At 35.1% G+C, this 25,953-nt stretch overlaps 2 protein-coding genes across 5 annotated transcripts; one reads left to right on the top strand and one right to left on the bottom strand.

Moving 5' to 3' along the window:
• Window positions 1-316: 316 nt before the first annotated feature.
• On the bottom strand, window positions 317-11,967 carry LOC112572652 (adiponectin receptor protein 1-like). The gene is made up of 8 exons (XM_025252423.1): window positions 11,835-11,967; window positions 9,817-10,158; window positions 8,622-8,726; window positions 7,405-7,576; window positions 6,883-7,063; window positions 6,410-6,597; window positions 5,192-5,385; window positions 317-4,909 (listed from the first exon to the last, which is right to left on the bottom strand). The coding sequence occupies exons 2-8, from the start codon at window positions 10,105-10,107 to the stop codon at window positions 4,778-4,780; spliced, it is 1,263 nt and encodes a 420-aa protein (XP_025108208.1). The 5' UTR covers window positions 10,108-10,158; window positions 11,835-11,967; the 3' UTR covers window positions 317-4,777.
• Window positions 11,938-24,238, top strand: LOC112572651 (leucine-rich repeat-containing protein 74B-like). 4 transcript variants are annotated; one of them, XM_025252420.1, is made up of 17 exons: window positions 11,938-12,026; window positions 13,190-13,532; window positions 14,053-14,211; window positions 14,714-14,788; window positions 14,916-15,025; window positions 15,842-15,949; window positions 16,465-16,558; window positions 16,993-17,123; window positions 17,493-17,579; window positions 17,908-18,023; window positions 18,853-18,931; window positions 19,159-19,248; window positions 19,837-19,845; window positions 20,604-20,708; window positions 21,021-21,179; window positions 22,791-22,852; window positions 23,100-24,238. In XM_025252420.1, exons 2-17 carry the CDS (start codon window positions 13,202-13,204, stop codon window positions 23,206-23,208), a joined length of 1,824 nt encoding a protein of 607 aa, XP_025108205.1. In that variant the 5' UTR covers window positions 11,938-12,026; window positions 13,190-13,201; the 3' UTR covers window positions 23,209-24,238. The 4 variants fall into 4 exon arrangements, 3 of the variants coding, with proteins under 3 accessions (XP_025108205.1, XP_025108204.1, XP_025108206.1); XR_003101043.1 differs by lacking the exon at window positions 11,938-12,026 and adding an exon at window positions 12,036-12,399 and having other exon boundaries at window positions 21,021-21,387; window positions 23,100-23,175; XM_025252419.1 differs by lacking the exon at window positions 11,938-12,026 and adding an exon at window positions 12,036-12,399.
• The last annotated feature ends 1,715 nt before the right edge of the window (window positions 24,239-25,953 follow it).

Raw genomic sequence — 25,953 nt, 5'->3', positions numbered from 1 at the left:
ATTTAGACTCTAGGGCAAAGAGCTGTGTTTCAAGGTGCAACTTCTACCAAAAAAAAAAAAAAAGCAGAGCACAAACTGTCAGTCGTTAGTGGCGTTGTTGAGGTTGCCAAAATAGCATAGTGCAACTGCTAAAAGTTTGTGGTTTGTCTATGTGAGAGTTATGTTATTAACCTTAATGGGTTCACTGTGAGACAAATGTATGACATGCAAAATGAGAAGTGTGAAAACAGAATGGTAGATGGGTTTGAACTGCTCATAAAGTATGCACTCACATAATCCATTCACAGTCTCTAAATATCAAACAGCTTTTAACAGAGATTGTTCATAGGAAACTTTTATTTACTCTTTTAACATTGTCAACAAATGGTAAATTATTTTCTGGTTTTTGGAAGATAGTGTGCACAACAGGTTTGTTTAACTCTAATACTCTGATGTCACAGATTGAAACATCACTGCATTTTCAGTGCATGGCAATAAACATTCTAAACATATTGGAAACTATAGTTATGAGTGGTAGACACAACACAAATGATTCAAAGCCAAACTAGCAAATGGTTTCTCCCTACTGAACATGTAAACCACAGTAATAGTATTTAAGGGTAAAGAGGCAAGACCTTACAATTTAAAGGAACAGCAACTCTAGTCAAACACTGCATTGGAAGAATGTGAAAAGGAAGGAAAATAGGACTGTGTGAGATATTATTACAATTTGCATCACTGCTAGCTTTCAAAGCAGTGCACTGCATGAGGTATTACTATCATGCATCACTGCTAGCTTTCAAACTGTCCTTCCTGTGTAACCCAGGGTATGTCCCTAGCCCGGCCAGCCAGTCTTGTGCTACACATCAATACTTTTACAAGCTTTAGTATTTCCTGACAGTTGTTGATTTCAGCGTGGGAAAATTTAGAAACACAATTTGAAAATATTTTCAAGAGTATCGTTAGTATTTTGTTTTTCTTCCTTAAAGAAAAACAAAGTTTAATAACAATGAGCAATAATAACTGCTACCAACAACAATTATCATAATCATTAAAAGCACAATGCATAATGGTGTTTATGCTGGAGTATTTCAGAAGCTTAGGACGATTGCTATATACGTGTTTATAGAGACCTTCCTTGTGCTGTGCTAGCCCTCAACATATATACTTTACACAAGTACCTCAATAAACCATAAGCCATGATTTCATGCAGGCAGTAAACAAGTGCAAAGCATAACAACCTCCTAAAGCTGGAACAAGCAACTTCTGAACAACAGAGACCTTGATCCTTGAAGCAACCTTAGGTAATACCACATTAAGAAAACAACTAAAGTAAACAAGCACAAAAGAAAGTACAAAGATTCACAGAAGAAATTATCATTGTTATTCTTGGAATCTTACTTTTTTTATACTCTACCTAGTAAAGACTAAAATTATGACCATTCATAACATTTCATTTATCTGGTTTTAAAATGTCTTGAATTGCAAGACTTCTTGCCAAACTGTAACTGATGCCTTTGGTTAGTTTTTACAATGAAAAAAATGGATTGTCTTTTACAAATTTTGCAAAACTTATCACATGCATGGGTTATCAGAGGAAAAATGAATGAGAAGACAAGGCACACGTTCGAAAAAAAAAAGATTCTACAGTACCTTTAGTTATGAAAATACATAAAACACTCAACCTACGGATGCAATTTTTACATGTTACATGATGGAACTTTCCTACATCATAGTGACAATTTCTAAAAATCCTAAGACAATAACATACGAATTATAAATAATTTGTACACATTAACATGTACATGTATCATATGTTAAAGTACTGTTAAGTATGACTTAATTTACCCGACCAGTCTAATGTCCTACCTACTTGAAAATGGTACCATATACAACTGACTGAACTACCAAAGTTGAAAAAGTCCCTTAGTACGTTTGACTATTCACCTCTAGGTGGAATGTGGATGAATGCTTTATTTTAGATAAGGTTTAGAAACTTAAGCTGTTTCATGGCAAACTTGGCAAGTGTAGCCCAATTTTTTCAAAGCCAGCAAGGGTTCCCATCAGCAAAGGGACAACAGAGATGCAGGCCACAGATGTCTCTGACCATCCTTAGTTCCTCGTAACCACATGCTAGAAATGCATCTCTAGTTGCAGCAGCCAACAGTTAGTAAGAGAAAATCCTGATGACACAGGAATACACCAATACTGACAGAACCGTAGACAGATATTAATGCTGCTACCTAGAAGATCTATATTCCTTTCACCCGAGGAAAAAGACTGAAAATAATTCAAGAAAAGCACTACTAAAAATGAATGTTTGTTTCTTCACTCATAATGACATTGGTCACAAAAAGAACACAAAAATACAGCCAACAATTTAAAGCAATTAAAGAACTTCAGGAGGAAATATGTGACATCAGTGTTTTAAAGATTACTTCATAAAGAACATACGAGTTAAGGAAGAAAATGACTGGTTCTTGGAAGTAGAAGAAAGAAAAATAGAATTTTCAATCTTCAAACAAAGAGGCCTTGCACACTGTTACTGAAAACAACGCAGAGAAATCAAAGTGATTGAGCAGCATTACGACTCGTTCTGTCCAAAAGAAAAATGGCTATGTACATATATCTTTTAGAACCTTATCAATTACCAAATATTTGCTGATGTCACATGCCGCTCATCCCTGATGGGAAAATGTTGTCCATGCACTCAAGAATATACATGCAACTAAAGACATGCTAGCACATCTTTGTGCATGTAGAACCCACAAATCTTTCAAAGTTACTTGATGCAGTGATCACTGCTGATAATATTTTACATTAACACAAGCCGATTTAAAATCTAAACCTGCATAAAACTGGCACTGCCATAACCTTCATCTTTAAACAAAAAAAAATTGTTGTGACTTGATCAGAGGATATGGATGCAGGAATTGATCATTTCTGTCCGGTGCAGCTGCTTGACAATATGGTTTCAATCTTATTAGTTATTTTTTAAATTCACTTTTAAATAAAACATTTAGTGAGAAAAAACTATCTCATTTCAGAAACAGCTTTGCAGTAATCTGTGTACAGATGCAAGGTATGCAATAGCTTGCTACCAGATTATAAAATAAAGGCAACAATATTCGTTTGTTATTAACACAGCAAACACCCATTTACAACCTTTCACAGACTTTTTTTATGTGTGTGTCAAATGAACACAATTTCCACGCAAATAAATATACGATTTAGGTGCTTCTAAATTAAATTTCAAGAAATGGTAATATAAAAATAGTCTCCTACTCTTTAATACTCCTAGTTCTTTTATTGTATGTAAACATACGTAAGCTTTGATCCCCATTTATTTTTGTAGATGAGTGCACATTCATTTTGCTAACCTCAGTTTAACAAGGTGCAATGGCAAGAAAGGTCACAAAGCGTGACATCGCCACCACATACTTTTCATTTCACAATGTTAAGTTTAAAAGAAAACAAATATTAAACAAAACTTCCTGTAGCAATGCAATGATGGACACTTGCTATCATGCTGAGAAACATGAATGTGCATGCTCTACATTTGAACGGAAAGCTTGAACAATAAAAATAACTGAGATGGTGTTCTCACTCATATTAAACTGCACAATCTGAGGCAGAGGTGATATGACTCAATAATACCATCTTAAGCTGATATACCTTCCTTTTTTTTAGTATTTAGCCAGAAATCATCCAAGGAAGTTTTGGCCATACAATTTAATTAAATTTTAAATGGTATTAGGGCTCAGGTTAATGCATATCAAAATATCCAAAAATCTTGATTTCTTACTGGTCATTTTATTAAACGAAAAACTTAGGGAGATCCTTTTTCAGATAAATATCTCTGGTAAATGTAACCCATCACCACATATCCTCACTATTGATCAGTCCCAATATTTACATACTGATGCAATCAGTAGTAAGCATATCAAAAACAACTTTATCTGGTTTTGTAACTTAACACTAATTTAAGCAAAAGAAAAACCTATTTTCTGCTGGAAAGCACAAAGCCAATGGACCAAAGATCAAAACTTTGTAAGTGCCTCAGATACATCCTTTTATTTCTTCTATTTGTGACATAACCTGTAAGGACTTCTATTTTTAACTTATTGGGTCAAAAAGGTAGAATTATGAGTGTAAAAATAAAATGCTTACATCATCAAGAACTTAAACATGTCAAACTAAATGGATTTTGAAAGACATCTATCAGATCAGTCTCTAAAGGGGACATGTCATTAAAGTAAAGGATTGTTCCTCTTTAAAAAAATATGGAATAATTCAGCACATGCAGGTGACGTGCAAGAAATTATATTTAAGGAGAGTAAAACAAACCCACACAGAGAGAAGAGTTAGAAAAATGAGATGCTAAAAGAAAACAGAAGAATGCAGAAGGAAAAGAATGAATACTAAAGAGATAATTCAATCATCATTACTTATATTCTGATATGCACATTTTGATTTCAGCTATTGACAAGACTTTCTAGCATCTGGCATAGCTCAGTGAAAAAAAACATTATGCCAGATGAACTGGAACATATGCATCTAATTAAGCCTGCATTCACACATGTACACATACAAACAGAAAAGGAAGTAGTGTGAAAGCAGGGAAAGACTGAAAAGTGAAAGTGAGAAATCACACAGGAGAAGGATTAATCTATTACCAAAGTGTTGGCAAAACCACCCCAACAGAACGTAAATGAATGCCTGTAAAGCATATCAGGCTGACCCAGCTGAGGGAATAATATCATGAACTAAGTTGTCCATTTTATTTTAGATGCTTTGGTTACATCACTTCCGATCTAGATTCCAGACAGTCTCCCAGTGTCAGGCGATAGTTGGCTATTTCTGAAATGCCATGGTAGTGGACGAAGGCTGCTGCCAGGACAAACATGTGAAAGATCTGATGACTCTGAAACTGAAAACATCAAACAAACCAGTCAGCACAAACAGATGATCAAATCCACAGACACGGATAGTTTAAACAACAAAACATTATCAAGAGAGATTCTACTGCCAACAATGATAAAAGTTAAGGAAAAAAAGGGAGAGGAAGCATCAAGTCCATCACTTTTAAATACCCAATAAACTGACAATTATTAAGCTTTTTAATACCCAGTAAGCTTAAACCATCATCACACACTCACCCTAAATGACATACAGGTAAAAATTATTCCATAAAACAATTAATGGTATTTACCCAGATGTCGAATTTTCCAGGAAATATGCGTTCTGGAATACGAACAGCGTAGATGACAGCACCAAGAATGTAGAGAATGGCCATAAGGACCAACCAGCCTAGAGCAGCCTTGTGAATAGCATGCCAAAACCCATCAGTGATGACATAGTGTAATGCAGGGATCACACCGCTTAATCCCAGGGCCACAAACACACCTGCACACAACAGAACATGTCACAAGAGGATTCAGCTCCTTTCGAAACTCTGTCATGCTCAGTGATAGCAGAACTACAACAAGAAAAATTTACTCCTTTAATTCTAGGGATGTTTTTTAATATATATAACTTAAAATATAAAAGTGTGAGGGGCACTCTCGAAACTTGGAAAAGTCTGGGGCCCCTCACCCTTTTATATTTGAAGTTATAAAATCCTGAGACCTCAAGAAAAAAAATTAATTTACCCCTTTTAGTGCATTTAAAATAAAAGTGTTTTATAAGTTAAAAAAAAAATTATTTTAAAATGTGGGCTGAGCTTGGTATACAAACATTTTTTTGCACACTCTGTAATCCTGTGTTTTTAATGAAACAAGCCTACAAACATCATTATGTCCAATATAAATCCCTGACAGATCAAATATACATTGTTATGCTTGAAAGGACTACAGATAGCTAGAATGCAGGAAATGTATGTTAATAATATATGTGGACACTTGTGACCTTTTCCAGTGATATTTGAGGGCTTGCACTTCAGGAACTAAAGGGAGTTAATCCCTCAGATTTAAGGTAACTTGAGTTTAGAGGTGTTCCTTTTGGGGGCAGTCTGATAGACCCTAAGTCGAAGACAAGTGGAAAAAATATTTAAATCAACCCCCTCTCCACTCCCAAATTTCTGATTAAATATTAGGTGCTCTTGTGTGAACGCTGGATCAAAAATAAAGTTCTATGCTACATCTACCCATTACCTAAGCTTGCAGCCTTTAAAACTTTTTATGGGAAAAGAAAGCCAAGCAAACAGCAGGAAAAACAAGCAGACTGGTTATTTATATCCTGCATTCTCTTATTAAATTTGTTTCTGTGATGACAATCATATGAAACTTTGCAGCTAAATGTACCACTCAGTCCTGATGTGATTTATGTAAAATTTACTGCAACTTTCAAAACGTTAGTAGCCTAAAACACGCTTTTGTGTTGTTCAAAGATAATGTCAGATATGGAAGAAAAGTTTTAAAGCTCACTGCACCTGCTCTGAGGGGACGATACTGAGGCTGGGCAAACTTGTCCCACATAGAGACCACAATACACAGTGAACCCAGAACAAAGATGAGGACCAAGTAGGTGATTTTAGGCTCCAGGCGGCAATAAAAACTGTAGTATAGCCAGGGTACAAAAGAGCCGATTGTTAGCAGGGCTATGCCACAATAATCCAGCCTGAAACAAAAGTAATCAACATAATCTGTCTTGTTGCTCAAAACTAAGCTGGGAAATCATCTTCACATTTTTATTACTGCATTTTATGCTGGTTTGCTAAATGGACAGCAAGCTACCAGATGATTCTTACGAAAATGCTTTTGATCTAATGACTGAATTAAGCTTTTGAGGGTTGGAAAAAAAAAACCTTTCCTAATCACCATGCAGCAATGGCACAATATTTACTGTCTACTGCACCTAGTCTAGATAGAGAAAATGTGACAAAGCTGAAATAATGCTACTCACTTGTTGAAGAATCGACCCACTCGTTCTGAATGACAGTACACTGTGTGAAAAATCCAGGAAAATCCTAAACAAAGAATGGCCCCAATGAAGAAGGCAGAAAACACAGCTTTTTCTTGCCACTGAACTTCAATAGTTGGTCTGGTGACAAAGTAAACTGCAATTCCTAAAAATGCTATCATGCCTGCAACAGAATAGATGGAGTCACAGTAAACAATGGGTAGAACAAAGAAAAAGATAAAAACATGAAACACACCTTCTTCCCAAAAGTGTCCTGTTGCTGTGATGTTTCATTCTGCAAACAATAACTGAAAGCAGGGTTACAACGCTAATCATGCTTTATTTTTCCTTTTTCTTAAATATAGTTTTGTTACTTTTGATAAACAAAAGCCCTTCCTTGCATGCCTGGTATCAAATCAAAGCATGCACTTGTGCTTCAAAACACTTGCTGTTTAAAACTGCTAGATAACTAGAGTTTACCAATCCGATTCCCTGCTCCTAAAAGTAAAATGCAGTGTTACATACCTAGAAGATGTGTCCATATGTTGCCAGTTTCTGTATGAATGCGAAAGATGGACTTGAAGCAGGCTACGAAAGAGTTTGTAGGTGTGCGATGTCCACGCAGCAAAAAATCATTATCCTTCAACCAGTCAGGAAGTGTATGATGGTGCACTACATTCCAACCAGCAGCCCATACCTTATTTGCCAAGAAAAAAAAAGAAATTCTTTTCAGTCCTTTGTGTAAATACATGTCTTTGAGAAACAGCCATAGAAACTTAGTACACATATCCACTTAAGAATTTAAATGAACACTGAAAACAAAACATTAAGTGTATCATCTAAATGAATTGTCATGAGGCAATATACTCAAAGATGTTGAAATGCTAGGTTAGATAAACCCATTTTCTGATAAGACTTCAACTGCATCACATATTCACAATCAGATATAAATCAACATATCTTGTCTAGATTTGATTTCTAGCTAGAATTAGTAAGACTTCAATTATCAGTTTTATGTGTTGGTTTAATGAGACTTCATCAATCAAATCAATGTGGCACATTTGGATTTGTGGTTACATCTTACATACCTCTACTTAGCACTGCCATAAAAACAAAGTAAACACAAAATTTTATGCTGGCAAAAGCACTTTCTCCTAATCTGTCCAAGAATTAATTATTTAAGGCCAGACATTTGATGAAAATCTTGACCTTTAGCCTTTAGGAGACTATGACATATTATGACCATTGAACGTTCTCTATCCACTAAGTGATTATTCATAAAACCATAAGAAATATGTATATTATGTCACTAAAGACAGTGACTGATTTCATATTTGTTCTTGCTCTGAGGAGAATTAAGGAAAATAGAGAATGGGTAGTCTCTCTGGGTAGAAATACAGTCTTTTGAAAAACTGGGTCATATTGCTTCCAGTGCTTTTCTAGACAAGACAAAGAGCTGGAAAATGCCTACTATAGACAAGAGGTAAACACACCTTGAATAAAACATTACAGATCACAAGGTAACGTCCAAGACCAGGTGTGATCATTTATAAATGTGAGTGCTTCTGATTGATGTACTTTGTCCTGAATGTAAGTGTATTCCAATGGTATTTGCATAATGGATTGTGTATTTCAAAATTTTGTCCAACTATCATGCATACATATTTTATCCAAAGTATTTCCGTTGTGTTATTTTTGAAATACTCTCTATAAGCAGCTTCATGATAAAAGCACCAGATTACCTTACGAACAAACTCTTCTGCCTGCTCTGCGCACTTGCTAGGCACAGAGAGAATGGACACAGCAGGCTCTGCCTGATCTTCCTCACACACTGTTAAGATGTTTGGCTGCAAATTGTCAAAACGTAAAACAGTTGTCATTAACTGAAAATTAATTAATTTGTTGTTAAGTGTGTATCCAGGTCATACCTAAGCAAATCCACTGTCCAATTCTCACCAAATTTGGCAGGAATATTCCTTAATGTCCAGGATGCAGATAATAAATGATTGATAATTTGGCTCTGAGGCATCTTTATTATACCACTATACAGATGTTACTGATTTCTCCAAACAAACTATGAAAAACATTTAACATCCAAAACAAATTTTGACATTATAATTACATAAAATACAAAAATATCTCATGAGACAGAATGTCAGATATAGGAAGAAGCAATCCAGCAAGATTTGTGCGGTGGCAATCCGACACCACTATCTCCCCTCACATCAATCACAACTTTTTAAAGAGACTAAAAAAATTTGCAATAAGGCAGTAAGAGGTAATTGCAAAAGTGAGCATGAACTTTTGAACAGGAACTAACAAATTACAATCTGTTTCACTTGGCGCAATGGATTAAGCATTGTGAAATGCGGGGAAAAGGCAGCGTGAAATTGATGCTGCACTTATAAAATAGTACTGTCTCAATAGCAGATCTATCAAGCAATGAAAATTTAGGACTTTGCAGTTTGAAAAATCTTTTAAATCTGTTCATAAACTTTTACCTATCTCAAAAATGGCTAAGACTCAAAATTATAAAAAAAGAAAAATTATGGGAAGACAGGAAACACATGACCATAAGAAGGAAAAAAACACAAAACCCCACAAAAAAACAAGAGCACTGTCACCCCAGGTGCTCTTGTTGGCAAGGTATCTATCTCCAGCAGCATCCCTCAAATACAGCTGTAATTATGATCATGTGAGCACAGGGAAATATAAAATGTCAAACATAAACATGCATTTTACTGAAAGTTCCTGTCTCTTTTCATCCTTGATCAGTTGATGTAGTTTTCAAATTTGAAAAGTACATATTAAAATGCAATAACATGTAATTATTCTTAAAGTTAAGTCATATTTTTAGACTTTATGATTGTGATTTCTTTCCCCCACAAATTCAGTATAGCATAGCAGATAATGCGTATGAAAACATAAAAAACTTACTGTTTTTGACTGGAGAAGGGGCCCGATCTCTGTTTTCCTAATAGTATGCTGAGAACCAAGTGGAACATGGAAATCCTCATCACCATCGGAAAAGTCACTGTCCAACAGCATACTGGGCAAGCCATCAGACACTGTGTTCACACTTAATGGAGTCTGCACACGACTTGGACCTGCCATTGTCTCATCTACTCCATTGTCCAGATATACACTCTCTCGAGCTTCAGTGTACTCCTCCTTACTGCTAGAACTGCTTGCTGATTCCTCACGGTAGGAGAAGTCCAAGGATGCCATGGATGATAAGATTGTATATTGAGAGTCCAAAGAAGAGAAGGGAAGAAATTTCTGAAATCCCATGGGGCAAAAAGTTTATTCATACAAATGTATGCTTTTATAAAAAAAAAAATTAAACTTCTGAAAATTTATCCCAACATTGATAAAGTAAAAAGTGAATGGAAATGAAGAATGCAGTCTGCAAGACAGCTATGAAGCAACTTCTGAAGCAATAGGAGTACTTGTACTTTCGTGGTAAGTATGTCACAGTGCTTTGTCTAACTTAAAAAATTCAATGATAAGATTTAAGCTGGCAATCAACAGTATCTATGTTCAAAATGGCAACGACACACCATCATTCTAAATGTGCAAGACCAATTTTTTTTAAACAGATTGAAGAAGAACAAAAATGCACATAATATTTTCAAACTAAGTTTTTGAGGCCATGTTAAAATATTGCTGCTATAGAACTTTGGTTTTACTTTAGAAATGCCTTTTCTTTTTGAACAGTGATTATGCTCTCTAGATAGAAGAGAGAGATGAGTTGGGGCAGATTGTTTAAAATAAACACAATAAAAACTGATAAAAACAAAATAAAGCAGAAAATCATAAAACAGAAAATTTCTAAAAATAAAAAAATATACTCAATGATAAATAACTGAATAAAACTAATGTTTGGTCAGCAGCTACAAAAAGATGATATGCCTTAATTCTAAAGTGAACTACAAAAGAAAGTAATCACAAATGTTTCTGTTTTTTGTTTTATAGTCAGTTAGCTGCTTATGCTGTGTCACAAGGTGCTGACACACATGATAAAAATATCACCACAGTGCAATCTTTACTTCTGATTCATTTGACTTACTTTTTGTTCTCCTTATTTAATTAACGAGTTGTCAAATCAACCAGTAAACAAGTACCCTCTGCTGGGTAGGCAGGGAGAATTTTGCAACTAAAGATCTTAGCAAACCTCAATCCAGTAAAATTCTGAATTTAACCACCTGGCAAGGGCACCTCCCTTGACACAGTATTTCTCTAAACAAATCTTTCGATTAGTACTATTCATATGTTGAAAAAGAATACTTTTTCTCATCTTAGTATTGGTATACATTACAGTGACTAAATAATAATCAGCTCACAATCAGGATTCTCAGATTTTGTTTGTTTAAGACAGCCTTCTGTAGTTTTCAATTTTCGCAATAAATTTCTACATCTGGCTGAAGACAAATTAAGTGACTCTGAGACCAGAAATACAATATTACTTCCTAAGACTGACTTGAAATAATCAGCGATGCCCTAATCTTCGGACAAATAGTAACTCGAGCAACCTAGTTCACGGATTCGCTTCACGTAACCATCCATTGTGACTATATCCTGTTTTGTGAATCACAACGCGACACTGTTTCTGTTTTCATTTCAAATGAGAATAAAATACTGCAAGCAGTATTACCGTCGTCTTATGATTTGCATCATTTTCCTAATCCAAACAAATGTACCCTGACTGGTTAAAGAAGATTCTAATTAAAGCTGCGGTTGATGGCCGTTTGCCACACAGTGAAGTGCAGGTACGGTTACAAAACGCTGGCACAAGATCCAATAATAGAACTCGGCCAATGACTTTTCTGTCTTAATGCTACGGAGTCCATATTAAAAGTCATCTGATGTGGCACACTGAAAATAAACAATACATTCATTTCCCTATATGATGTATAAGCGACAGCTAAAACAATCCAGCGCTACAAAGTACTTACATTCTCCTTCAAATAAAGACAGAAGATGGCCCCAAGTCCATCCTATCAGGTGATTTGGACTTTGACTGAGAGGAAAACAGCCGCGCATATGTCAAGGTTATCGTACCACTCTACTGGCCAATAACTACCTACTACGTCACCAATGCGGAAGCGCATAAACCAATGACGAGAACGCAGGAAGTCAGAAGCTAGGTTAGTAGGTGTGCAAGTACCTATAGTTTTTTGGGCTTGAGCCAAATTGTTCGAGTGCATGCTGTAATTTGCGTATCATCTCGTTAAAATAACTCTTTATGGAAGTTTGGTACACCTAAAATATGGCTACAGAAATATTTTTAGGTTCTCTTTTCTTTTCAAAGTAAGAGCGACATACTTGTAAAAAGCAGACGACGCAAAGTGGTGGTATTGGATAAGAGGACAGCGACAATTCAGTGTGCGAGAACACCGGAACTAGATTGCCGTCGTTGCCTGGATATCTTATGCTCAAAGCAAGAAAAATTTTTTGAGCGTCGGGATTACAGAATACTGATCTAGCGTATAAATAAAGGAAGTACCATATCGTTGCAAGGTGGAGTTACTTTCAGTTTCAAGATCTGCATCCCCCTAATGTTTAACGCGGATTTCTTTTTGTTAATTTTTAAAGATGCGAATAAACATAACAGAGTATTTCTATTTGAATTTTTTCACGTGTTACAGTAATTATGACCAGTATTAACTGAATGATTAAGCATCCTTTTTAAATGTTACCAAGTATGTTTATTTTCCTTGCTTATAAATATCACACATTATCAGCAGATTTTGTTATATACTGGGGGTGTATAAAAGAATTACTTTTGAAGCAAGGCTCAGGTACAATCAAATCTCGCTACTATGCCACCTCTCTAATATGCCACTCTCGGTATTATACCGCTTTTGCTCGGTCCCGACAAAATTCAATGCAAAATAAATTTACTATGCGATCACCTACTCTCGCTACTATGCCACTATTGTGTGATTGTTAAAAGGCACGAGTTGTGACATTTCGCGCAGTGCTCGATTATTATATGGTAGTGTGGGACATCGCAGTTAGGTGGGAGGGAACATAGCATACACACCCAGGGAGGGTGGAGGCTGGCGATTGGGGGGAGGGGGGTTACATGATTCAAATTAGCAGTCCATTAGAAACACAGTTTCATAGCTACAACTTGCTTAAAAGAACAGCACTAATCAAATTCAATATACATGCCTTTCATTTATTTTGAGGAGAGATAAGGTTGATGATACCATAACCCTTTCAAAATACATGCTGAAATCCTGCTGTATCGACCATTTGGACAGGATAGCACTTCTAAGGCTTTGACCTAATTTTGTCTTTACAGACAGTCTTTACCATGCAGAGTCAAAGGCATCTTGTTTCATCTCTTGTACGACCTCAGTCTGCTTTTTGTGGACATCATGTTTCTGAGTTGGAGAAAGAAGCAGCTTCCAGAAGTCTGCGGCCATGTACAGCTGTTCCTAGACAACGTGGAGAGTTGACACCTAAAAAGGTGACACGACAGAGACTGAGCAAGCCACATCTAAAAGCAAGTCGGGACACTGATGATAGAGGAAAAAGTATACTAAGGATCTTGAATTCTGAGACATCAAGGAGCACAAATTCTTCCATAAGCAGCAGTGAACTAGAGATGGAAGTTGTGAGCATGGTTGGAAGAGAAAAGACATGTAAGTTATTGTATGTTTTATATATATATATGTGTTTGCTATCCAGTGTTTAGTTTCAGGTTTTAGTTTAAAATTTTAGTTTAAATAAATGGGAATATTGTGGCAAAATTCATTTTCTAAGACCAGATGGACAGAAAAGTGGTTATCACTTGAATAGATCCTGTTCATTACAAGGTTAGATTGCCCAGGTCCGAGCAGATAACTCCCTCCCATTTCATGAACTGGACTCTTTCATGTAAAAATAAGATTGTCAAGAATGTTTGAAGGATTATATCTTGCAAACAGAAAGAAGTTAGTGGCTTGGAGTCGGGGACTGTGCATTTAGTGACGAACATAAATGGTGTCGTTTGAAAAAGTCTCTGGTGGGTCTTTAGTTGCATCCATACCAGCAGTATTTGAAAGAATAACTGCTGGTGTCTTGTTGAGAGCACAAAGCAAAAACTGAGTGCACATAATGAAGGTTATCTTATTTTTAACTATGTTATAAACATGCCTAATCAGAGAAGTTCTGCATTTCCAGTAAACACAAGTCCAGCAGGTGAACAAGCAGAAACAAAAGATCCAAGGCATAGAGCTCAGTCCCTTAAGCAGCATACTTCTTTGGAAGCTTGGAGTACAGTGTCATCCCATGACTCAGAAGAATATGACACAGATCTGGATGAGAAGAGTACAACTGCTGGTAATTTTTTTCAGTATCAGTAACAAATGTGCTGATTTCTGCAGATATTGTCCACTTCACACAAAACTTAAAGTCACAATGAGAATTAACTATAAAATGAAGGAAATGCATTCAGAGAATTGTTTGATGCAGAAAACAATTTTTTAACTGAAACTATAAACTTCGTTGTTTTGAGGGCATTTTTCAGCTTTGTACAGTTCAAGTCTTTACAATTTAAGGTGTATAATTTTATTAAAGTCTTATCTAGGTGTGAATTATCAGCATCCTTTAAATTCTGAAAATAAATGTATTTTAATAAATGATACATAAACACTATTTATTTTACTTGTAATAAAGGTATGATATTTGATGTCTGCTAAAGGGTGGGCAAGGTTTTGCTTCTTATGTATCTAATTTTCTTTCGTAATTGTTAATGTTTTGATTTGAAAATAATTTCTATAGCATATTTCAACTTTGAAGTATATCTTGTACTAATGAATATTGTTATAAAATTGTTTTTCAGTAAAAGATGCATCTCAGCTTGCAGTCAGTGAAGCAAGTGGCCTAGATGTTTATGAAGAACAGTGCAGGAAACATGGTAAAGTGCAAAAGGAAAAAGATATTGTATGATGTAAAATGTACATGCACACACACGTACATACATTTAGATGATAAACAGTTTCGGTGACAGTACATTTATGTAGACAATTTTCATTCTTTTATAGGGTTTGTGCCAATTTCCTACATGAGGAGGCACCTTGGAAAGCGTCACATTAGGATGCGACACCATTATCTAGGAGGAAAGGCTGCCCAGCTTCTGGCTACAGCATTTAAGGTAAGAAAGTGAGGTTGGTTGATGTCAGTAACTGTTGCCCCTTTGTTTGCTTGTTAGTAGACTGGAAATAAAGATTTTAGTAAATGGAAATTTTAGTGATTCTGTGGTTGCTATTGTAGCCTTTAGTGTGGCTAAATGTCTGTAATTGTGGGTTTCAGTATGCTTATTTCATTTAAGTAATTAGTCAATGAGGTTATTTGATTGTTAGTAATCATGACTTTCATTGTTTTAGTTTCAGTATGCTAATTTCATTTCATTTCATTTAACTGTGACTTAAAGTGTGGTCTTTTGATTTTAGTGATCAGACCTTTCATTACTGCTTGTGGCATTGTATCATTTTCCAGATATAAGTTAGTATTAATATCTGATTTGATGTTTGCAGGTAATGTTAGGAAAGCTGCTGTGTGTGTGTGTGTGCACATGTATATCTTAATATATATATACACATGGAGCTAGTGTGTTATGTTTAGGACTGCATACATTGGTGATTTATATTTTAGGTGTATCACATCTTTATAAAGTACAATGTCTACAACTAATAATTCACAAAAAGAGATTGTAATGAGACACATTTTCTTTCATTTTTTTGTTGCTAAAACATATAAATTGTTTCCAAATATGGATGAGCTGTGCATATTCATTCACAGAACATGAGAACAGCTTTCTCCATGGTTTGACAATCACTAAGGCTAAATGTAAATGAAAGTGCTTGAAAGAGGATGGATGTTACATGTAAGTAGTAGAGCAATACAGAGTGATCAGTAAGTGCAGAATTGCATTGTTTTGTGGAGAGTTTAACTCAGTCACTCTGTGCAGCACAACACTGTCACAGAATGTCTGGATCTGAGTGATAACTGTCTAGAGACAAGTGGAGCGGCTGCACTAGCTTACATGATGAGAGAAAACACCTTTATTGTAAGGCTGGTAAGATGGTCCTTCTTAATTATAATCAGACACATTTTGTTCAATATGTAACTGTGTCTGGCACATTTTTGCATGGGGTTAATATTTCTGCAGTGTGGAGTAATCTTCCTTTCTCTGTCCCCATGGAACACTGTAGATCACTCAGAAGGGTTTTAAAACCCCAATTCTTCAATTCTTTTTCCTCAGCAGGGACCTTCTCCTTACTCCTTTTTTTCAGTCGATTGCTGTTCATGTTTAAATGTTTGAGTGATGATCAATTGGACAGAAAGGTTTAGGAGTAATAAATTTATTGTGCATACAAATATTTATTATAATTTAATATAAATTCTAACATTAACAAAATGTATTTCATTAAGGCCATTTAGAGAGAAAAAGATCCAGTGTATATGGATGTGCACATATGCATGCACACATTGTATCAAATGCTTTATGTGTTTATTGAATGTGGAAAACTGTCATGGAATCTGCAACATGACAGAGTTTTGGTTGATTAGATAAATTTTTACTTGTTTCAGAATGTATCAAACAACTCCATTGGATCACTTGGGTGCAAAGCAATAGCAGATATGCTTGACAGCAATACAACATTGAAAAGTTTATCATTGGCTGGTGGGTGATGGATCAAGTGAAGACACCAGAATATTTATGTTGTTTCATTTCATTTTGTGATTAATCTTCTGTTTTGATAAATATATTATTTTTGTGGTGTCAAAATTACTAAGGGAGCAATTTTTAGCTGATGTAGTTTCTCTGTTTATTTTCCTGCCTATTCTTGTCTACATTGCTAGACCAGAACTTGAAACTGCAAATATTTTTACCTTTTTTTTTTCGTTTCAATATTGAAAAGTTTTATATTTATATTACAACTTTTTAATTGATTATAAAATTTATGATAAAATGGAATCTTTGGAGATCTGCTAAAGTTTCATTTCACGACACTGAAGAGATCTATTGTAACGTGGCATTATGACCAAGCATATATAATAATAATAAGTTAAACACAAACAGGTTTTGCAGATTACATTGTTTGTTTTTTTTTGCAGGGAATCAGCTAGTGGACAGGGATGCAGTGTGCTTCATTGAGCCTTTGAAGAACAACCTATCTCTTGCCTGTCTTGATCTCAGCCATAATGAGTTTTCAGAGATGGGGGGTTTGCATATTGGAGCTGCAGTGGTTTGTTCACTTTTATTGGTTTCCATAGTCCTCTGGCTTTATCCAGCTTGCTTTCACTCTTTTTCTCTCTACTTTTCTGTATGTGACTTCCTCCCTCTTCACTGACCGCTAGTGCCAGTCACCAATACAGTGAGGATTGGCTACCCTGGGTTTAGAGGTATGAATAACTAGAGGAATGCAAGAATTATTTTGGCAGTCAGCCTGTGAAAGGCAACAGGGCTGATACTATTTTTTGCATGTCCAACAAGTTATGGGTATTTGTAGTATTCGTTTTGTAGATTGTTGGTCTTACTTTGCACAACACCTCCTAAAGTTAGAAAAATGCAAGTTATTCTGTTTCAGTAAATTATGCATGCATATTACTTTCAGAGTGTAAATGATGGAATCAGTGACCTTGACCTCAGCTGGAATTCGATACGCAGGAAAGGTGCTGCTGCCTTAGCAAATGGTCTGAAGGTGAAGCAAGATGTTTTATTGTATGTTTTATTAATAATGTTTTTTAAATGTTTGACGTTGACGTTCTGTAAATGATTTAATGTTTAAAATGCTATTTTTGATTGATATTTCTTGTTTTTCTAAAGCCCAGGATATTTTCTTGCTATTTCAGTTGTTAGTAGACACATTACTGTCTTTGACATGGTACTGACAAAGGGTTCTGTACATTCTTCTACGAATGTATGTTGGTCATATTATGCTTTCATGTTTGTCTTTTTTCTGCCTTTTTGAAGCTAAAAATATGTGACTTCAGACAGTAATAAACTGAGAATATAAGTTTTGTGTGCAGGTGAATACAACACTGGAAGTGCTTGACCTTAGCTGGAATGGCTTTGGTCTTGAAGGAGCTATAGCTTTGCAGAAGGCTTTGCAGGTCAACACATCTCTCAGAGTTCTTGACATTTCGTAAGAACCACATTTAAATTCATTCAACAGTATTATGTTCTAGTGTCTACTTTTAAGAATTTTTAAAGTTAAATTAAGGATGCCAGTTTGTTGCTTTTATATTAAGACACATTCCATTTTTCAGATTGTTTTTTATGATTGGTTTGTTGTGCGCATTTTATTTAAGGTAATCACATGATAACACATAACCTTCAGTTTGAGGATATTATTAGGCCTGTCTTTCAAGCAGATCCCCTTTTCTTGAAATATATAGCATTTGACAAGTTGTGGTTAGTTCTGATTAACTTTAAACTTTTCTGTTGAGTAAATCCTATGGACTTGTAATTAAAGATTATTGATTCTGCAATTTGGGATCTGTATACTTTGTAAGTTTGCATTCTAGCTGTGGTAGCTCTCTGCAACCCCCTTTAGAAAATGAAATATATGGCATAAGACTTGTTTGGTATTAATAAAATTCTGTTAGTTTTCTCAGTAAGTATGTGGAAAAAAATGTTATGTCATAGTTAATAAGCTCAAATGTGTTTCACATTCAGCCTTTAATGGACAATTTTGAAAGCCTTCAAGGTCCTGTAGAATTCGTGGACCTATATATCCTGTAATTTTTAATAACCTTGAACTTTCAAGTTTATTGGAAGTTTGTTGGGATCCAACACTTAATTCTGAATTACCCATTTTTGATAATAGGAGGTTAAGATTGATTTTTGTGATTAGGTATTATTGTGGTTTCTCTTAAGCACCATTATGGTTGCCTTTTAGTTCTAGTACTGTTGAAGTTACTTTTGTTTTAAAACTCGAAATGCTTCTTTTAGTACACCACATTTCTAAACAGCAATAACAGACTTGATGCTCAGTGTGCCTTAAAACTGGCTATTGGTTTGAGAAAGAATCGTGGGCTGGAGACTCTTATTGTGAGTATAGGTCTCTTTAAAGCAAAATCATTTCTTGTATGCAAACATTTGGCAGAAAGATTTGCTTTTTTCTGACGAGAAAAGAGGAAGGAATTTTCTTTCAAAATTTTGAGCAATATAAATTCAAAATTTTTATGATTTTACAATCAGTATTCATTAAGTACACAATGCTGCGTGTGTGTGTGCACCCATCCCTGCATATGAATGCATGCTTTGTCACATCACAGCTTAACCTGAACCCCTTAGGAGATGAAGGCATTGAAGCAATCCTGAAGTCTGTAACAGCCCATCCTAGCATGAGGCTCTTGTCTCTTGAGGTAAGCAAACTTTTACCTTTTATTTAATTTCTGTTTTTAGCCAAAATAGAAACAGTTTTGATGCTGTAATATATATTTGAAAATTTTCATGTCATTTAGAAATAAAAAAGCGTTCCAAGCTTAGTTGAATAGTGTCATTACCTAATATATTTCCAGCAAGAACTGCTGACATGTTTGAGGTGGAATATGAATAGTCTAGTGTAGATAAATAAGATTCTCATGAATAAAGGCCAGGAGCTCCATTTTGAGTAGGGATGGAGGAATAGAGGAAGAGATGGTGTGGTGGTCAGGTGTTATGTGCCTGCATTCTTCAGAGATACGTGGAAAGAGATTAAAAGCAGAACACTGGAGATAGGGTTACCTGATGTTTATTTAAAGCATCCTCTCTGCCACTAGAAAAAAGCAATTGGTACAAACAAGGAAAGGAGAGGTGTGACAAAGTATCAAGTTTTAATCGCTCTAATATATTTGTGTATACATTTTAGCTCTTTTTATTAGTAATTTAATGTTTTTAAAGGCATAATGTAGTTTAATTAGGGAAGGGTGCAATCACAAGGTTAATTTTATATTGATCATTTGCTATTTCAGAACTGTGGGGTAGGTCAGTGATGCAGTGAATATGAAACTCAATGTGTTTGTGCGAGTGGATAACTTTGTGATTTTGTATTTTGCAAGTAACACCCACCTCTTACACCCTCCCATCTCCCCATGAAGTTTGATTGTGCTTAATGATAACATAACCGTTGCTTGGTACATACAGTTTTTTTAAATTGTTGCTTAAATGCTGCTGTAATTTTATACTGGGCATGTGTTTTAAGAATTTTTAACGAGAATATGTTTTGATGGATACATAAACTTATAAAAAATATTAATATTAAATTGTTAGTGTTTGTTATGTCTGTCTGAACTCACTAAAACTGTGCTATATGTGCTTCAAATGTATGAAACTTTTGTCTTTTGATGTTAAAAATATCATCACTTTACATTATCTCCTATTGTTAACAAATTGGTTTTTAATCTCAAATAAATTTCATAGTCAATTAAAATTCAAAGATATCCTGTGAGTTTTTAAATGATAAATGTTCTACTGATTCACATGTGGAAAAAAGAGATAAACACAGCCACTTTACAAATTTCTTTTTTAGGAGGTCTTAAATAATAGGTAAGTTTATGGACTAATACTAAAAATATGTATAGAAACATTATATTTTTAGCTTTGATTGTTTAAATTTGTGATTTCTTTGAATGCATCTTAGTTCCTCGATCATGTGATAGATAAGGGAATAAACATCATATCTATAACACAAGGGAATATGAAATCTATTTTTGAGTGAAATATCTAATTCATTTAACAGGAGATGGGGATAAACCAGACAAACCTTCACCGCATAAAAGAACTAGAGCAAGATAAAGGAATGATTATTCTTCATGGAGGATCTGGCGGTTACCAGAGAACTTCTGTGTGTAATGGTTTGAAAGCTGTGTGAAACGTTTCTGCATTAAATTCTTTGCATACAATGACTTGTCAACCTCTAGCTTCACATTGGAACCTGTCTTAAATTTGTTACATTTTTTTCTCTTTGTTGTTAGAAGAATGTTGTTAGTGATGATTTTATGATACAGTTAGAGTTATTCCTAAGATCTGATAAGAAATTTTTGTACTTCTGAGATTCATTGAGAGTTTTAATGTCTGTGACAATTGATGATTTTCTTGAAGGAATTAAGTGAATTGACAGCTTAGCTGTCGGCAAGCATGCAATTATTTTCCACAGATCCTGATGAGTGTGCTGCGACTTTTTGGACGCTTTTTGCGGGAGCACATTGTCGACCTTGATGCAGCATTTAAACAGCAGGACAAAGACCACAGTGGTGTGTTGACAGCAGAAGAAATTAAACAAAGTCTGAGGACAGCAGGATTTCGACTCACGAGTGTGAGCAGGTTCATCAAGCTAGATGTGACTCTGGGCATGTGAAGTGGCATCCAGAACTTTGGCTTCTGTCCTGTATCACTTTTGTCCTGTGGACATATTACTTCCGTCCTATGGCCATGTTGCTTCTGTAGTATGGCTTTCTAAAGAGAATTGTTTGACGATCATGTCTGACCTAAGCCCTTTAAAAGCGCAGCAGAATTTTCCCATGGTAGGTGTGATTTGCCTTTTCCGAAAAGGAACTTATTGATTTTTTTAATTAGTTTAAGGATCCAAAAGTCATTTATCATGTGGATTTTAATGTCTTAAAGGTCGCGTTTACTGTGTGATTGTTCCTCCTTTATTTTTTTCCTTTAATCTTTTTGCTGATAGGAAGTCATTTTCCTTCAGCACTTTTCTGTTCTTTAAGTGTAGGGGAGAGAAGTCTGAAGGTGTGCAAAGGTAGATAATTGGTGATGGTGCCTCATTCTACTTCACTTTTTCTGTTCCTGGAATGACTTTTTCCTTATTTTGTTGCGCTTTCCCCCTTTTATAAAAAGAAAATCTAGGTACTAAATAAATTCCATGGGCATGACTGATTCCCATGTCTGAATGAACAGGTACAGTCACTGATATTTAACAGCTTTTTTGTTTGAACCTATTTTCTCATTTACTTTTGTTGGCTTGTTCATTCCCATTTAATTTTTTTAGTGCATGTACTGTTAATATTTACAAACTTATTCAGCTTCTTCAGCGCTTCATCTTAGGTTAGAATAGATGCTTATGGTTGTGGTAGTAGTATAAATGACATAAAAACCTATTACATATCTGTTTGTACATGCATGCCTTATGTGCGTCCATCTATTAATACTTAGTAATACATATGTACAATGCTTAAAAATATGTTAAAAGCAGTTATTTCTTAACAGTACCTTGAGTTATTGTATTATTAAGTATATCAATATAATTAAATAAATAATTTTCTTGATGCTGAATATTCATTATTTTTGTCAGGCCTAGATGTGAATTTCTATTGCAGTAAATTCATCATGAGGACAATCTCTTACTGTGTCACATTGAATATAAGTTGACAGTGTTAATAATGCTTCATTTATTCCCTCTAAGACTTTGATTTATATACTGTATGTTAATGACTTTAACTTGTGCTTAAAATATAAGATGAATTTTAAGCTGTATGGGAAATTAACTTCTTTTTGATTAATTAAAGTAGAAAATAAATTGAGTCTTTGTGCCATTGTAGTGACTTTTGATAATGAAAATGAGTCAAATATATAAGACAGAAATGCTCAGTGGTGAATATTTTAGTGCATAACAATTACTAAAGAAACGGATGTTTATTTCTTGTGGTTTTATGTAACGTATATAGCTTATTATATTAAAGCTGGTGTTTATGTTAAAATAACCATAATGGTTTTAAAGGGTGATGAAATGATAGCATCATTAAAAAATTTACAATAATGCATGCTTTTGCTTTGCACGAGTCATTACAGAACAAACAATATGGCTAGGTATGGTCTGTGCCTTGTCTCTAGCATATTTGTATTGTTTGATCAGTTGAGTAGTATGTATCTAATACTTTATAGTGCAATTTATTTTATTCGTCTTTTTTAACAGAGGCAGCTAGACTTACTTATAGAGGAAATAGACTTTTTACACTCAGGAAACATCAGGTGCCAGTAAGTGGACACTTTGGTTTGGTATTGACTGGTGTTTTGCATTATTTGATGTAAACTGAAGTTGTTATAAAAATATTTTTGAACTGAGAAGTCAGCTCTTGCGTATGATAAAATGTCAGAAACTCCAGGTCTAAACAGGTAAAAGACAAACACCATATTGTCAACTTACAATTCTAATTTTCAACTTATCAGAGCCTGTTTAGAAACCCTTCTTTACATTATTCTTTATTACTGTCTGTTTTGGCAGGGATATTCTTTCAGGAAAGTTCTTTGTGGAGTACCAGAAGAGGCGCCCATCACGTGGTTTAGCACTTTCTGGAGAATTTAAAGGTGAAATGCAAATTACAAGTCCATGATTGCGTCTGCTGACCACTAGTTTCCCTTACAGATTGCATGTGTGTGTGGATGCACATGCAAACACACATTCATGTAAGAGCACACACACACACACAAGCAAGTGTACACCTGTATGTCATGATCAGAAGATATCAGATTTTAAAACATGGACAGTCCCTGAAGAGAGAGAGACTGATAAAACTTTTAGAAATGCAAAACACAGTTGATGGAATTTTCCTCATCATGGCTTGTTTTGAAGTCTGACCATGGACGTTTCCAAACAAGTATTCTCACTTGGTAGTAAACATCTGTGCATACTATTCATGTAAATTCAGAGATAAATAATTCTAATAACTGTCAGATAATTTTGTATGTCTTTGCATTCACTTTAAAGTTTCTTGTGAGAGCAGCAGGTTTTATGGGGGAAAAAATCTGAGATTTATAATTGATTGATTTATTATATTGTTTAGCTTATGCGGTCATATATCTGTGGTTCATTTCTGTGCCATGAGGGAGCAGTGTATTCTATATTATTAATCAGGTACAGTGTTTCTTTTTATAGAAATAACTGATCACTAGTGCCTTGGACTAAATCAGCTTTTGTGAACAGCATTTACTTTGACAGTATTGTTCCTGCAGTGTTTTTAATCCTGTCATTTTAGGAAAACAGCTTTAATCATTTTATGTGATCTGAATTTCTTTTCAGTCCTTGTAAATATGCTTTGTGATATCTATCATGTTATTATAAATGCTGGGTTTGCAAGAAGGCATGTTTTAATTATAGAGGTGTGAGTGTAAGTATGAAAGGGATTACAGTTCTACGTAAAGTTGTATCAAATTAATTCCTAATAGCATATTTACTGTCTGCCAATGCAGTTGATTTTCTTGGATACCAAAGATAAATTGTAAATGTTAAATTCGTAGTGTTTAAATGTCTTTTGTAGAGGAGGATTGTCTTTGATAGATATATTCTTCATTATCGTTCTGTTACCTGTGTTTTTTTATGAGGAGAGTAAAAATTTATTCTGACAATTAAAATTATATTCATAATTTTGACAGAAGAATGATTTGTTGAATAGAAAGAATGAGACACCACTACATTAAATTTGCTCAACACCATCATGCCATATATTTGAAAACAAGTACGTCTCATGTTAATCCTCTGACAGCCTATTACTACTTATCATTTTTATCATTTTACTGTAGTGCAAGTATTTACTTTTATAATTAAAAATAAGTCTCTTAAGGTAATGGTTTCTGTAGCAAGTTTCTCCAATACTTCAGAGCCAGTTTATAAAAATAATGGAATGCCATTAGTCATCAGACCACAGCTAGTGTAAATTGTCTCTGACTCTTTGTAAATGAAGAAAACCTTTAATAAAATAACATACCGTATATTCCCTGACTGCCAGCATTCAATAACTTGATAGCCATGATCAAAGCAAAATAAAATAGTTGCAAGTGAAAACAATGAACCAAGTCAGCCATTTACCGTGTGCATGCTGTAGTCCAGAGATGCTCAACCTTTTTCGCGACTGTACACCCAAAGGGTAAAGTATGTTCGCAGGTACCCCTCGCGCATAAAATTGCTTATTTTGATAATGGCGTGTGCGTAACCCCTGCCATACCCCGAGGGGTACGAGTACCACCAGTTGAGAACTGCGGCTTTAGTCATCCCATCATCCCATCGCCCTCTCCTTTCCGTCTGTCGCAACCGTCATACAAGTGGAATATGAGCAAAGGTCTTTTAAACATCGCTTGAGTAAGTTCAGTGGTCATACTCCACTGTTAATGGCCTGGATGGTTTTGATTCCCAGTTTATTCACCCAGATTTTTCTTGGAGTGCAAGATGTGACTGCGATACCAAAGTCTTCATTCCTGAAGACATCTGTGAGTGCGGCACAAAGTAAGTCAAAAGCAGAACACCGCCGGCAGTTTCTCCATGCTGGCATCTGAGTAGAAAGTGACAGGACATTTTTTCAGGCTCACAAATAGAATATACAATTTTAAAAATTATACATATTGCCTTCTATTCATAATGTAGGACCCTTTTCTAGGAGCCGAATTCGGAAAACGTAGGATACACCGGTGGTGTTAAAATCCGGTTATATTTATACCTGCATGGTAAGGTGTAGCAGTGGGATTGGGGGGGGGTGGGGTAGGTCATGTATTCAAACATCTGACAAGTGTGATTTGTGCGCGAGAGACACGATTCTTAAGAGCTGTCACGGTTGGGAGGGCTGTTGTTGGTTGAATTCTCACCTCGATCATTCCTAGAGGCCTCGCACGGAAGTTTTAATGTTACTTCCACGTTGCCTTTAACAACGATGTTCAACATTCCACAGATTGCTTGAGTGATCAGTTTTTACACTTAAGAAATCGTGAAAATGTGTGATACAAGACATTTGAACAGCCAAGCTGATGAGTGTCGAATTTTACTTATATGGAGTTGTGTGGAAGGTGGTGTTTTCACCTCAGTCAGGATTTCTGTGCACAAACAAACAGAATATATGTCTCTCTCTCTCTGGATGCCACACTGAGGGCATGTCAAGTTCGTAAACAATGAAATTTCAAATGTAATTGTAATTTAATTACTGAAGTTACTATGTGTTTAAACGCGCAAATGAATTTTGAGCTTAAGGACTTTTTAATAAGTATAAGGAATCATATACACGGACAATTAGGAAGCAATAAGGATGGAGGGTAACAAATCTGTTCAGTGTTGATTAGTATAAACAACTACTGAGGAGTATTGCTCGTGGAAC

Source organism: Pomacea canaliculata, linkage group LG9 (assembly GCF_003073045.1).
Source record: "Pomacea canaliculata isolate SZHN2017 linkage group LG9, ASM307304v1, whole genome shotgun sequence".
NCBI lineage: Eukaryota > Metazoa > Mollusca > Gastropoda > Architaenioglossa > Ampullariidae > Pomacea > Pomacea canaliculata.
The sequence above is the reverse complement of the archived record's forward strand: the minus strand, read 5'-3'. Positions and strand labels throughout refer to the sequence as shown.

Excerpts from the sequence above, each read along its gene's own strand:
- LOC112572651 (XM_025252420.1), top strand. The coding sequence starts at position 13,202 with ATGCAGAGTCAAAGGCATCTTGTTTCATCTCTTGTACGACCTCAGTCT. Across the intron at positions 14,789-14,915 it reads AGAACAGTGCAGGAAACATG|GGTTTGTGCCAATTTCCTAC; the intron begins GTAAAGTGCAAA and ends ATTCTTTTATAG. Across the intron at positions 17,124-17,492 it reads TGCATATTGGAGCTGCAGTG|AGTGTAAATGATGGAATCAG; the intron begins GTTTGTTCACTT and ends TATTACTTTCAG.
- LOC112572652 (XM_025252423.1), bottom strand. The coding sequence starts at position 10,107 with ATGGCATCCTTGGACTTCTCCTACCGTGAGGAATCAGCAAGCAGTTCT. Across the intron at positions 8,727-9,816 it reads CCCTTCTCCAGTCAAAAACA|CCAAACATCTTAACAGTGTG; the intron begins GTAAGTTTTTTA and ends GACAATTTGCAG. Across the intron at positions 7,064-7,404 it reads CATATGGACACATCTTCTAG|GCATGATAGCATTTTTAGGA; the intron begins GTATGTAACACT and ends ATTCTGTTGCAG.